Below are 12606 nucleotides of genomic sequence, written 5' to 3'. Positions count from 1 at the left end.
GGGCAGGGGACTCTGTCACTTGAAAGAACCTAACAAGACAACAGATGCGAAATGTCAAGAGAGAAAATGTCTGTTACCTTCCGGAGGAGCCTGCTGTGTGGAGCACCCAACGCAAAGCAAAGTTGCCTGATGAGGTGGATGGCCCAAATGCATGGATAGCAGAGGAAGACAGAAAAGGAGAAAGAGGATGAAGAAGAGAAAGTGGAATCAAGAACCCAGAAGACACAAAGCCCCTAGCAATGGAGGCTGTACTGTCTGCAGACTGAAAAAAAAAAGGAAGAAAAAAGGAGGAACATGAAACGAAGGACGATGACACCAAACAACAAAATGGTAGTGAGCGCTTTATTTGTTGCATGAAACCAGTAAATTTGGCGGGCATTTCCTCACGGTCCTCCCGCCCCTCGTTCCCCATGTTCCCATGGTGATCAACTGCTTTATTCCATTTCCCATCTTTCTTCTTGTCCAGGCCTTCCTCTTTTTACATCCATGATCCTCAGTCTTGTCTTTGAAGGCCAAAAAGTTTTCCAAGTGTCAGAAAAATTCAGGATTTGGCAGTCCTTGTAATAACTCACTGCCTTGCCTATTTTGACTCATTCATTTATTTAGATTCAAGTATTCTCAATCTACCTCCCAACCCCCAACCTAGGGAATTACATGTCTCTTTCATAACATGAATCAGTTCAAAAGGCCCCTTGTTAGAGGTTTGCATACAAATGGGAAACACCATATAAACAGTGAAAAAATATATCTTTTCAGGTTGTTGGATTTTTCTCCTTAATGGTCTTTAAAAAAAGCAACTAGAAATCTTTCATTTAATAAATGCATGCACATATAAATATATAGAATAGTAACTGGAATGTGATATTTATCCTTGTAATGTTTCTCAAAAACATGATTTTAGCCAGAGTTTATCTCAGGTGGGCTGAGAACTGTCAGTCTGTTAAATTAATTCCAGAGTGTGGTTTATTTTCTTACTCTTAAAAAAATAAAAAGAATTTCCCTGCTAAGTTCAAACACCAATATCCAGAGAAGATGCCAGTCTTTATACACACTTATAAAAGTAGAACATGTGGTATATGATACACTAGTACAAAGTCGTACAAATTAATACAAGTAAAATATATAAATTACAGTGACATTGAGGGAGATTTCAGGTTTGTCTTGGGGTAATTCTTCTAGCAGTCATATTGCTGTAAAGAAAATGAAATAAGTATCAGGTTCTGATCAGGCTAAACAAACAATGATGACATTTTGGTGCTTTAAATCTGTTTTAAGCAAACGTAAAGCCGACCAATCTCAGCTTCAGCAGGGGTTGGGCCAACAACAATGAGAGCTTGGACAATGCTCACAAAAAGTTTCCTAAACAAACCGGACCATTGTCCTTCCCAAGTAAAAGCTGAAGAAAGAGGCCTTGGAAAGTGCAGCTTACAAGGCCTGGCTGGCTTTTATATGCTCAGGGTGGGTTTTTAACCTCAAGGATTTAAGAGATAATGTCATGGGACTTTTACGTTGGTGCCAACTCAATGTGGGCAACTTTTGAATTAAATGCTACATACAGAGTTGACCAATCTATACTAAAAGCCTTGCTCTTTGAAACTGTCTTTTGTCTTGCAAACAAATATAACAGATCTGACCTGCAGTGTCTGGGAAGAAGCCACCCCTATAGTGACTGGGAAACCCAGTAAGACTCTCAGCTCCCTTAACCCGGAAACGAGAGTCATTCTGCTAAACCACTGCAGCAATTTTAGTCATTGACACATTATATTGTTGTTTAATCACTAAGTCGTGTTTGACTCTTCGCGACCCCAGGGACTGTGGCCCGCCAGGCTCCTCTGTCCATGGGATTCTTGCCATGAGGCAATAGGACAGTGGGTTACCATTTCCTTCTCCAGGGGATCTTCCTTCTCCAGGGATCCTGCTCTGGCCGGTGGATACCTGTTCCCGAAATGCACCAGTGCTGAAGCACAGTGGGGTCTCACCCAATTGTAGGAAACTCAAGGCTAAAGATAGGTTATATTATAGTAATCCCAAGAGCCTTCTTTGCCTCTGCCCAACCGTATTGCCTGGAAACAATTCCATATTGAAAGTTTTCCACTCTGCTGTTTTCTCAGAAATTTGGCAGGCTCCCAAAGCAATTATTAATCTTGCTGTATTTGCCTGATAAGGACATCTAGATTTTTATTTTAACTTCCCCTCAAAAATTATAGAAAGTTTCCATCTATTTACAGCAAAGCTTTTCATGATAGCCATGGGGTTTTCATTTTTCATTAGGTTTTGTCTTACTTTCAAAGAAAGTTAGGAAACCCCAAACCAGAGAAGTGAATGGTTAGGAAAATACAAATTAAGTAAGTTTCAGTTTTCCTAATCCTGCTTTACAGAACAAGACATAAAACAACCCTCCCCTTCCCCCAAATTCAACCAAAGCTGGACTTCCATCAGTTCGGTAATATATGTTTTTTTAGGAAAATAAAGAAACAAGAACTTTCCCCACTACTAACAAATGCATATTTCTTTTCCAAATCACATCCCCAGGGAACAAGCGCTTCCTGGTTTTCTTTGACAGTGAAAGGTTTTTAATAAGCTCTATTCAAAGGCTACTAGTGATTCTCTATCCTTAGCTATTGGGGCATTTTTGTGACTCCTTATTAGAAAGAAACTGTAGAAAACCCAACAGAACAGCAAGTCCTGCATACAGGTTAAGAGCAGGAGCCGTGGCCTTTGAAGCCTGTTGCTTCCTGACTAGGTGATTTTAGAAACATTGCTTAATCTCTGCATCATACGCTCTTCTGGAATAGGGGTTTAATGCGATGCCTAGGGCAATGGGTGATAGCAGTTACTTGTGTATACTAGTTGGGAATGTGACAGCAGGCAGAGAGAGGACGTTTCTTTTGTGTCTGTGTAGCCAGAGCAGGAGTGGTGAAAGGGGTAATGGGTTAAATCCTGAAGGAGCACTGTGTCTATGGGTGACATTGTCTTATTTACACAGAGCCAAATGCAAAGAGCCAAGATAACCCAGGAACTGTGACTCTCAAGGAAGCTTACCCCTGAGAGCAAAGCCCAACGGGGAAAGGGATAGTTAGGGAGTTTGGGATCACTGTGTACACACTGTTATATTTACAATGGATAACCAACAAGGTCCTCCTGGATAGCACAAGGAACTCTGCCTCAGTGTTATAGGGCAACCTGGGTGGGAGGGGAGTCTGGGGGAGAATAGATACATGTATATGTGTGACTGAGTCCCTTTGCTGTCAACCTGAATCATCCCAGCACTGTTAACTGGCTCTACCCTAGGATAAAATAAAAAGTTAAAAAAACCCAACTGCTGTAAATGCTTTTCCACAAAAATGGGATAAACACTAGTAGGTAGAGCAGGGTTTAATTTTTGTCTTCTTTTCTCTAGGATGAAAACAACAGTGCATTTTTACACAGGTTCTTACCTGTTGGCGAGAGGAACAATAACCGCAGACACCTCCAAGCATTCCGTTTATTACTTGAATGAGACACAAGATGAATTCAATCCCACCAAGTGCCAAGAGGATCGAAAACAGAGAAACATTCCATTCCACTATATGCTTGGGTTCCACACATTTGGACCACATGGAGCTATCCAGAAGGTAGCTGTGGACAAAAAGAGAAACTTCTGACGCACAGCCACATCCAGTGGGGTGTCTCATAAACATACTTCTCATGCCGTGTTTTTTCACTTAGGAAAAAAAAAAAAGATTAATTCAACGCCTTATATCAGATGCTTCCAATCCAAGTCTTTCCACAGAATAAGGAATTTAGCCCAGATCTTGTTGCAATAATAGATAGAAAATTCAGCAAAGACTGTTGAGTACTCAGTGTGAGTTAGACATCTAGACAAGTCTAAGGATACAAGAGCCTGAACTCTGTCCTGGAAAAGCATTTCTTAAGAGAAGAAATGACAGGCAGTCTCAATGCAACCAGTACCCTGATCAGGTGTATTAAGTGTCAAAGGGTCACAGAGGAAGGACAGGAAACTTAGGCAAGGGAGAAGAGTTGCTTATGTATCTAATCCACAAGTCTGAACTCCATGAAGGTAGGAACTAGAGCTATTATTCATCATTGTCTGTTCAACCCCTAGACCAGTATCTGGCCCATAGTAAGTATTCAGCACATTGGAAAAGGAACTGAGCGCAGAGAGCAATCTGAAGTCATTTTGTGAAATGTCAGCTGACCGCCTGCTGCTGTCTAGCCGCTAAGTCGTCTCCACCTCGTTTTCAACCCCATGGACTGCAGCCCGCCAGGCTCCTCTGTCCATGGGATTCTCCAGGCAAGAATACTGGAGTGGGTGGCCATTTTCTTCTCCAGGGGATCGAACCCACATCTCCCGCATTGTAGGCAGATTCTTTACCACTGAGCCAGCAGGGAAGCCTCAGCAAACCAGACTGGAGTCATTATCTGAATATATATATTTTCTTAATAAAATAGGATTCAATCATATGGGAAAATCTAGGATTGACTTAATTCCACTGAGAGATCTAGAATAATTCTTTCCTTGTAATGTCTTCCTACCACAACAGAACAAAGGGACTGAGGATTACAGACCTTATTTTGGAGTGGTTAATGGAGCCAATCAGAAATTCAGTTTGATTGATGGAATTATGATTGATTATGAAAAAAATTCTGTCCTTCTGACACTGTATTTAACAAAAATCCATAATTTCAGGACACAATAGAAAAAAATTCTTTGGCTCCACTTGGCTATTAAGCAACTAACCACTGGCTTTTTATTTCCCATACTGAAATCTCTAAAGAAGTTGAAATGAGGAATGACATAGAAACTGGAGGCTTCTTGCAGAAGTTGATTGGATCCATGAGAGGGGAGATAGAATAATCAGCTATAAACTTTCCTATAAGTTTATAGCTGATGAATCACCTCTCCTCGGATGAATCATAATGTTTTTAGCCGTGGGTTTGTGTGTTTTTGAATACAGGAGTAACCAGTTTCTACCGGTTACTGAATTCATATACATTCAGTATATTCAGAACAAAGCATGAAAAGTATGATCTGAAAATCATGATCAATAACAATTTTGAACATCAAAATTTCAAATTCCAGTGAACACTGTCTTCCTACCATTGGGCTGTACCTGTTGCAAAAGCTGTAATAAGATAGCAGTGCTCACTCTGTCAGCTTTTGTGACAAATATTTTACACATAGTAACTTACTAACCTTCCTGACAACTGCCATTGGCTTTATTTTACAGATAAAATAACTGAGATGCAGAAAGCTCAGTTCACCTTTTCCTAATTACTGAGACAGTAAATACAGAGCTGGAATTGAACTCAGGATCTATCTAATCCATATTCGATAGATATGGTATCTATTTAATACATATTTGACAGATAGACTGTGGGAAATTCTTAAGGAGATGGGAATACCAGACCACCTGACCTGCCTCTTGAGAAACCTGTATGCAGGTCAGGAAGCAACAGTTAGAACTGGACATGGAACAACAGACTGGTTCCAAATAGGAAAAGGAGTACATCAAGGCTGTATATTGTCACCCTGCTTATTTAACTTATATGCAGAGTACATCATGAGAAACGCTGGGCTGAAAGGAACACAAGCTGGAATCAAGATTGCCTGGGAGAAATATCCTTAACCTCAGAAATGCAGATGACACCACCCTTATGGCAGAAGTGAAGAACCAAAAAGCCTCTTGATGAAAGTGAAAGAGGAGAGTGAAAAAGTTGGCTTAAAGCTCAACATTCAGAAAACTAAGATAATGGCATCTGGTCCCATCACTTCATGGCAAATAGATGGGAACAGTGGAAACAGTGTCAGACTTTGTTTTTTTGGGCTCCAAAATCACCTGTGATGGTGACTGCAGCCATGAAATTAAAAAGATGGCTTGCTTTTGGAAGGAGTTATTACCAACCAGACAGCATGAATGAAAAGCAGAGACATTCTTTGGCAACAAAGGTCCGTTTAGTCAAGGCATGGTTTTCCAGTTGGTCAGTATGGATGTGAGAGTTGGACTGTGAGAAAGCTGAGCACTGAGATTGAATGCTTTTGAACTGTGTGTGGAGAAGACTCTTTGAGAGTCCCTTGGACTGCAAGGAGATCCAACCAGTCCATCCTAAAGGAGATCAGTCCTGAATATTCACTGGAAGGACTGATGCTGAAGCTGAAACTCCAATACTTTGGCCACCTGATGCGAAGAACTGACTCAGTGGAAAAGACCCTGACGCTGGGAAATATTGAGGGCAGGAGGAGAAGGGGACGACAGAGGATGAGATGGTTGGATGGCATCACCAACACAATGGACATGGGTTTGGGTGGACTCCGGGAGTTGGTGATGGACAGGGAGGCCTGGCGTGCTGTGGTTCATGGAGTCGCAAAGTCAGAAACGACTGAGCGACTGAATTGGATTGAACTGAATCCATATTCATGATCTTAAGATATCACTCCATGCCACAAAATTCATGAGAGACAAAACATTCTTGAAAGTATACAGGCAATTCAAATTCATGATTCATATTATTTTCACTCATTAATCTCATGACTAAACCTTTCAAAATTCAGTATGTCATTCATTTATCATTATGTACATTAGTTTCTATCAGCTATTTCTGTCCTTTTCTCAATAATAGATAAGAAATACAGTATCAGCATAAAACAGTGGAGCCACTTGGATTTTCCCAGTGTTAAAGTCATGAATAAAAAAAAAAGTCATGAATAAGATCTGTCTTATACAGCCTGACCACTTTGAATAAAGGGTGTATTATACATAATTGCTATGTTACATGTGAGTGTGTGCGTGTTGGTAGTATGATTGACCCTGGACTTTGCTTAAATGCATATGGTTTTCACTGGTGCTATATAGGATTCCATAAGATTTTCTAATAAAATAGTAGAATCAGACAATTGCTCTGGTATAGTATACACACTATACAAGCACAGACTATAGCTAGGCTGCCTGGGTTCAAATCCTGACTGCCACATCTTACCAGTGTGACTTTGGATAAGTTACCTGATCTCCCTGGGCCTCCATAAAATTTCTCTGTAAAATGGGAGCAACAGTGGAAGCCCCCTTACATGTCATCAAGAGGACTGAGCCAGTGAATCCATTAAAGAGCTTCTCTGGGTCAGAGACTGGGAATCCATCCTCTGACACCCATTGCCTGAATTGTCCCCAAGTCAGTGAGAATAAACCTGGCAAGCGGATGGATGAATGAACGGTCGATGCCTTTTGAGTCTGACGGGTTTACCACTGTACGGACGTGGTGGATAAGAACGTGCAGCCTTCTAGGGTACAATCACTTACTCTCCCTCCGTGTTGGCAAAGGTGTAGTTCCACTGGCCACTGGCATCCATGCATCTTGGTCCTTCCTCTAAGCCCAGCGCGGCCACAATGACACAGTAGCCAGAGCCGGCAATCCCAAGGAGTGCGGCCAGTATAGAAGACAGCATCTAGGGGAGGGAGGGCCACCAGAAGTGAGGCACGGAACATCACAGCTGCGCCTTAGGGACCACTTCCCCACCAGCGCGGGGAGACCTACCGCGCATCTCTTGCCGCAGTTTTCGTGGCCACAACAGCCGCAGCAGTCCTCCTGGTCCAGCCCGATGAAGGTGAATGCCGGCACGAACATCTGGTTAGAAAGCATGCAGACTGAAATCACTGACTTTCCCCGGGTCCATAACGGTCAGTCAATCTAAGCATCTTTTGGTAAAGCATTTTTCTTTCCGATATTGCTGAAAGTCTTTGGATTAGGCTGACCAAATATCTCAGAGAACATAAACTCTGAGGAGAAGAGAAAAACCTTCAAAGTGTAATATCTGATTATTTTTATGTAGTGTGTCCCATTAGGTAGGGTCAGGATGTAGCATGGGGGGGTAAAATAATAACCCATAAATGTGTTAATTCCATAAGAGTTCATAACATAGTTCCAGATGCAAACTGTTTGGAAAATATTAAACCCTGTCTTTAAATCTGTTTGTTGGTTGGTTTGTTTGCCCTTGGAAGATAACAGCAAAACTTTGAGAGAATAACTAAACTTTTTTTATAAACAAGACAGAGGAAAACTCAGTACAGGTGCACTGCTTCATTGAAGACACCATGGCATGACTGTAACGTCACAATAAAGCTCTTAAAATGAGTTTGAAATCCTTTGAGTTCAAGATCAAAAGAAGTTTAAACAGGCAAGGTATTGTATTGAAGACAAATGGTTATGAAATTAACTATACCTCAATGAAACAAAACAAGACAAAAACTGACCTGAGAACTCATGGGAGAAAGAAAAACAAGTGATTATGTTAGCATCATAGTAATGCTTAAATTCAAAGCAGATTTGCCATACCAGAGTTAGTGTATTAAGTTTAAATATCATTTACTTGACTAAGAAAAATATTCTGTACGGTATTAGCAGGTCCATAAAACTTCTCTTCAAAAAATTCACAATCCCAGTATTTCAAAGTGGCAAACCCAAGTTTGTCCACATTCTTTCCAGGCTATGGTCAAAGCTAATACTTTCAGTTCCCAGGTTGGCAGGCAAATTCCTCTCACTTCACTTAAAAACAAACCTTGGAAAAAACAACACATTCCACTATTAGCTTCAGACCGTGATTTGCTGCTAACTGAAGGATTTTCCCTAAACGCCACACCCCAGGCTTACATAAAGGAGAAAATTTATAGTCCTTTATAAACAGCAGCGCTCTCACAATTCATTATTTTTCCCTGTCACAGATGCTTGAGAACAAACAGCAAAGAATTTGTATCCAAAACTCTGTTGATTTAGGCAGAGAACTATCGGACTCCTCCCTGTTTCCCAGAGCGTATGTGAAATGAGTACCGGCTCCAGGACTAGAAACTCTGGAGGTTCTCAAATCTGATTGAAAAGCTAGTCTCTGCTCCTAGCTGTAAAGTAAGAGAATTTAGCAAAAAGGTAGTTGAAATGGGGATTTTGTAAACCAACCTCTAGTAAAATGAATACCCTATCCCTATCTCAACATTCCTTGATAAGTTTTCAAAATAAGAATGAACAAAAATCCTGGATTTGGAAACATGCCTGATAGAAAACTTTCCATGAAAACATCTCATCTAACAGGAAAGAATATTTTTTCGAGGCTGTAATGATTTCTGAACGACTTACCAGCAAGCCCCCTCCCAGGATACCGGAGAAGAACCACACGAAGCGGCTGAGATGGTTCTCAGAAGCATACTTGGTTTCCCCATTAGGAAAGTAAAGCAAAATATTAGCAACAATGCAGAGGGTGGCGAGCCACACCAGCGAGTGTCCGATGCATCGCGCGCATCTCCCGTAGCACATCGTGCTGGACTTTCTTTTCCCTCCGCTTCACTCCGAGACTTGGCTCAGTGATGGCCCTGGTCCGATGAGAGCGTGCCCCGTCTGCAGGAGAAAGCAAACACAGTTCTCAGCCCATTCCTGCAAACTCTTAAATACTCTGACTCTTAGTCACCGCGGGTGGATGAGGTACTTGGTTTTCATTGGTCCCGGCTGCAGGAGGTTGGGGGTGGTGGGAGGGAGAGAATGTCCCGCCCTCCAGATGAAATCCTCGGGACGAGCGAAGCCAGGGCCAGGAGCTGAGAAACAGCCTCTGTTACCGGCGAGAGAGATGATTCATCCTCCACAAGGAATTCACTGTGTAACTCCTTCACAGTTTAAAAAAAAAACCCCACAGGAAAGTCTAATTCAACTTCCCAGTCAATGCCCAGCGCCCACCGTTTGGCAGCGCCGGTGGAGGCTGCCCGTCTGCTCCGCGCAGCTCCTGGACGGCTTCCAGGCTGAGGGCTTCCTCAGCTTCCACCTCTGCGCTGATTTAATCTGAGACCTGAAGCGGTCTCCGGAGTTGGAAGCTGGCGTCCCTGTCTGCTAAAGGGTGTAGGAGCCATCACTCACAGATTTAAGGAGGCCGCTGGGAAAAGGACAGGGCTGCCTTCTTTCCTCTGCCTCTGATGTGCTCGGCAGGACCGCGCCTGCTGTCCCGCCTTCCCGGACATCTGCCCCTAAAACAAATCTGGCACCCACACAAAGGTGGCATTCGTCAACACAAAGGGCTCAGACGCCTTTTTATTCCCGAGTATTGCTCTCAGGCGGAGCGAGGCCAGCATGGGCCGAGGGAGACCTAGAGCCTGGGAAAAGAGTAAAAAAAGAAGAAAGAAAGAAAGAAAAACAAAGGACCAGAAGAGAAAGGGACTTGGCAAGCGGAGTGGGGAAGCAAGATTGGGAGAGTCTGGGATTACTGAGAGAAGAGGGCACAGGGCAAGTGGTGGTCTGCCAGCCAGATCCCAAGATGAGCTTTTGCAAGCCTGAAAGCACGTTAGACTAACTTTCTGGTCTGATTATCTTACAGAAGGAGGGATTGGATTCTGAATAGGTCTAGCCCTTGAATAGCAGGTGGCTCTGGCCAGGTGGGTAAGGGGAGGACTGATTGGCTAAGTGGGGCCAGGACTGGATGGACTCCATCACCAGGGCAAAATAGTGAATACAAAATAGAAGCCAAAGGCCAAGATGAGGGGTTGTTAGTTCACAAGAGGAAAGTGAGGAACTTCCCTGGGGGTCCAGTGGCTAAGACTTCATGTTCCCAATGTAGGGGGCCTGGGTGCAATCCCTGGTCAGGGAACTGGATCCCACATGCTGCAACGAAAGATGCTTCCTGGTGCAGCCAAATAAATAATTTAAAAAAAAAAAAGAGGAAGGTGAACCCAGCTGATGAATCTAGAAGCTCAGGCTGAGGCCAAGGTTTAAAGGATTTGGACCAGATCTACAGGGCAGAACACATGTCAAAATTGAGGAGCCAGCTGGTGTTAATGACATGGGATCCAGACTGGGAGAAGGATCCAAGAGGAAGCATGGCCTGCGCATACTGGAAAGGGTGAATATTCAGACTGGCCTAAGAAAGAGATGGATGGAAAACTGAGTGCAGACAGGGAGGCCCAGAATCACCCACCTGCTCAGGGATAGGGAGGCAGGTCTTTGTGTAAGACCATCACAGGACTTCCCTGGTGGTCCAGGGCTAAAGAATCCACCTTCCAATGCAGAAGATGCAGGTCTGAGCTGCGGTTGGAGAACTAAGATCCCCTATGCTGTCGGGCAATGAAGCCTGTGGGATGGCTAGAGAAGCCTGCATACCACCACGAAAGCCCGGCACAGCCAAATTAAATTAAATAAATGAATAAAGCAGAAGGAGCATTAAAAAAAGAAAAAAAGAACATCCCTCCATCACCACCCGGTATCCAACAACCAGGCATGGATGCCCTCTGTCATGGCTTTAGGTCCTACGGGGGATGAATTCCACAGGGGTCGGAATATGGGGTGGTAATGCAGGTGAGTGACTGGGTCCTCTGCTGAGGCATCATCGCTCTAACTCTCCGCTCTGCAGATCTATCCCACCTGTGGCCACAAAGGAGGTGAGCGACCCTTTGATGACTTTGCCTCCATGTGCTTAGATCCCCTTCCTCCTTCTCCCCCAACCCTTACAGTCAGCAGAGCCAGGAGAGGAGAGCAGGGGGCTTGGAAAGAGAAAATCTGGGATGACAGCCCAGCTCTGCTCTCTGCCAGCTTTGAGGATCAGGCGAGTCACTTATATTCCTGGGACTCTGTGTTTCCTGCTCTCTGAGATAAAGGGCAGAACTCAATTGGTGGTTCTTAAGTTTTTGAGTCTTGTAATGATAAGGACTCTCCCCAGAAAAAGAAATATACATTTATTATGCAAATATACATTTGCAAAGAGTCAGAGATGACTGAATGACTAACACACACACATTTTTCACTCCATTCCTGGGGATTCATGGACTCCTTGAAGCCCATTAGTGGATCCTGCCCCACATTTCCCAAGATGTGGCCTGTTCAGAGATCACCTGCGTGTCAGACACATATTCCGGTCCCTCGCTGGACATGCCGAACAGCAGTTTGTCAGTGTGAGGGTCAAAGGACTGATGCTGAAGTCAAAGCTCCAATTCTTTGGCCACCTGGTGCAAAGAACTCATTGAAAAAGGCCCTGATGCTGGGAAAAATTGAGAACAGGAGGAGAAGGGGGGCGACAGAGGATGAGATGGTTGGATGGCATCACCGACTCAACAGACATGAGTTTGAGTAAACTCCGGGAGATGGTGATGGACAGGGAAGTCTGACATGCTGCCGTCCATGGGGTTCAAAGGGTCCCCAACTTAGCAACTGAACAACAAGGGTTGGGGCCAGTCATCTGCATGTTTTACAAACATTTCAAGTGGATCTTGTGTTCACTCCATAAGATTTGGGGATCACTGGTCTGGTCCACAGCCCAGGTTAAGTATCATTTGTGTTATGTTGGGAAGAACCCATGGAGGAGGGCATGGCAACGCACTTCAGTATTTTTGCCTGGAGAATTCCATGCACAGAGGAATTCCATGCCTGGCGGGGTACAGTCCATGGGGTCGCAGAGAGTCAGATATGACTGAACAACAATACTTTTTTTTTTTAAGGCCACTGTCACTTCCAACGGCTTCTCAGCTCTACCAGAGAGTGCCTTTATGAACTGTGGGGACATGTCACAATTCATTATAGGCACTTTCAGGCTCAAGCTGACAAAATTATCCTGTAATGTGGAGTCCCTTTCCCCTGCCCACCTTCTGTTTC

The 12606-nt window shown here is 43.6% G+C and overlaps 1 protein-coding gene across 1 annotated transcript; it reads right to left on the bottom strand.

The window, feature by feature from the left end:
- Positions 1 to 328: 328 nt before the first annotated feature.
- TM4SF1 (transmembrane 4 L six family member 1) lies at positions 329 to 9416 on the bottom strand. Its single transcript, XM_043474049.1, has 5 exons — positions 9121 to 9416; positions 7531 to 7620; positions 7296 to 7441; positions 3438 to 3618; positions 329 to 1190 (listed from the first exon to the last, which is right to left on the bottom strand). Exons 1-5 carry the CDS (start codon positions 9295 to 9297, stop codon positions 1176 to 1178), a joined length of 609 nt encoding a protein of 202 aa, XP_043329984.1. The 5' UTR covers positions 9298 to 9416; the 3' UTR covers positions 329 to 1175.
- Positions 9417 to 12606: the final 3190 nt, after the last annotated feature.

Source organism: Cervus canadensis, chromosome 7 (genome assembly GCF_019320065.1).
Source record: "Cervus canadensis isolate Bull #8, Minnesota chromosome 7, ASM1932006v1, whole genome shotgun sequence".
Classification (NCBI taxonomy): Eukaryota; Metazoa; Chordata; class Mammalia; order Artiodactyla; family Cervidae; genus Cervus; species Cervus canadensis.
The sequence above is the reverse complement of the archived record's forward strand: the minus strand, read 5'-3'. Positions and strand labels throughout refer to the sequence as shown.

Bases quoted from the DNA above. Each gene is read 5' to 3' on its own strand.
- TM4SF1 (XM_043474049.1), bottom strand. From the start codon at position 9,297: ATGTGCTACGGGAGATGCGCGCGATGCATCGGACACTCGCTGGTGTGG. The intron at 7,621-9,120 runs GTAAGTCGTTCA...CTTTCTAACCAG, and splicing joins TCCTGGGAGGGGGCTTGCTG to ATGTTCGTGCCGGCATTCAC. The intron at 7,442-7,530 runs GTAGGTCTCCCC...TCCCTCCCCTAG, and splicing joins ACTGCGGCAAGAGATGCGCG to ATGCTGTCTTCTATACTGGC.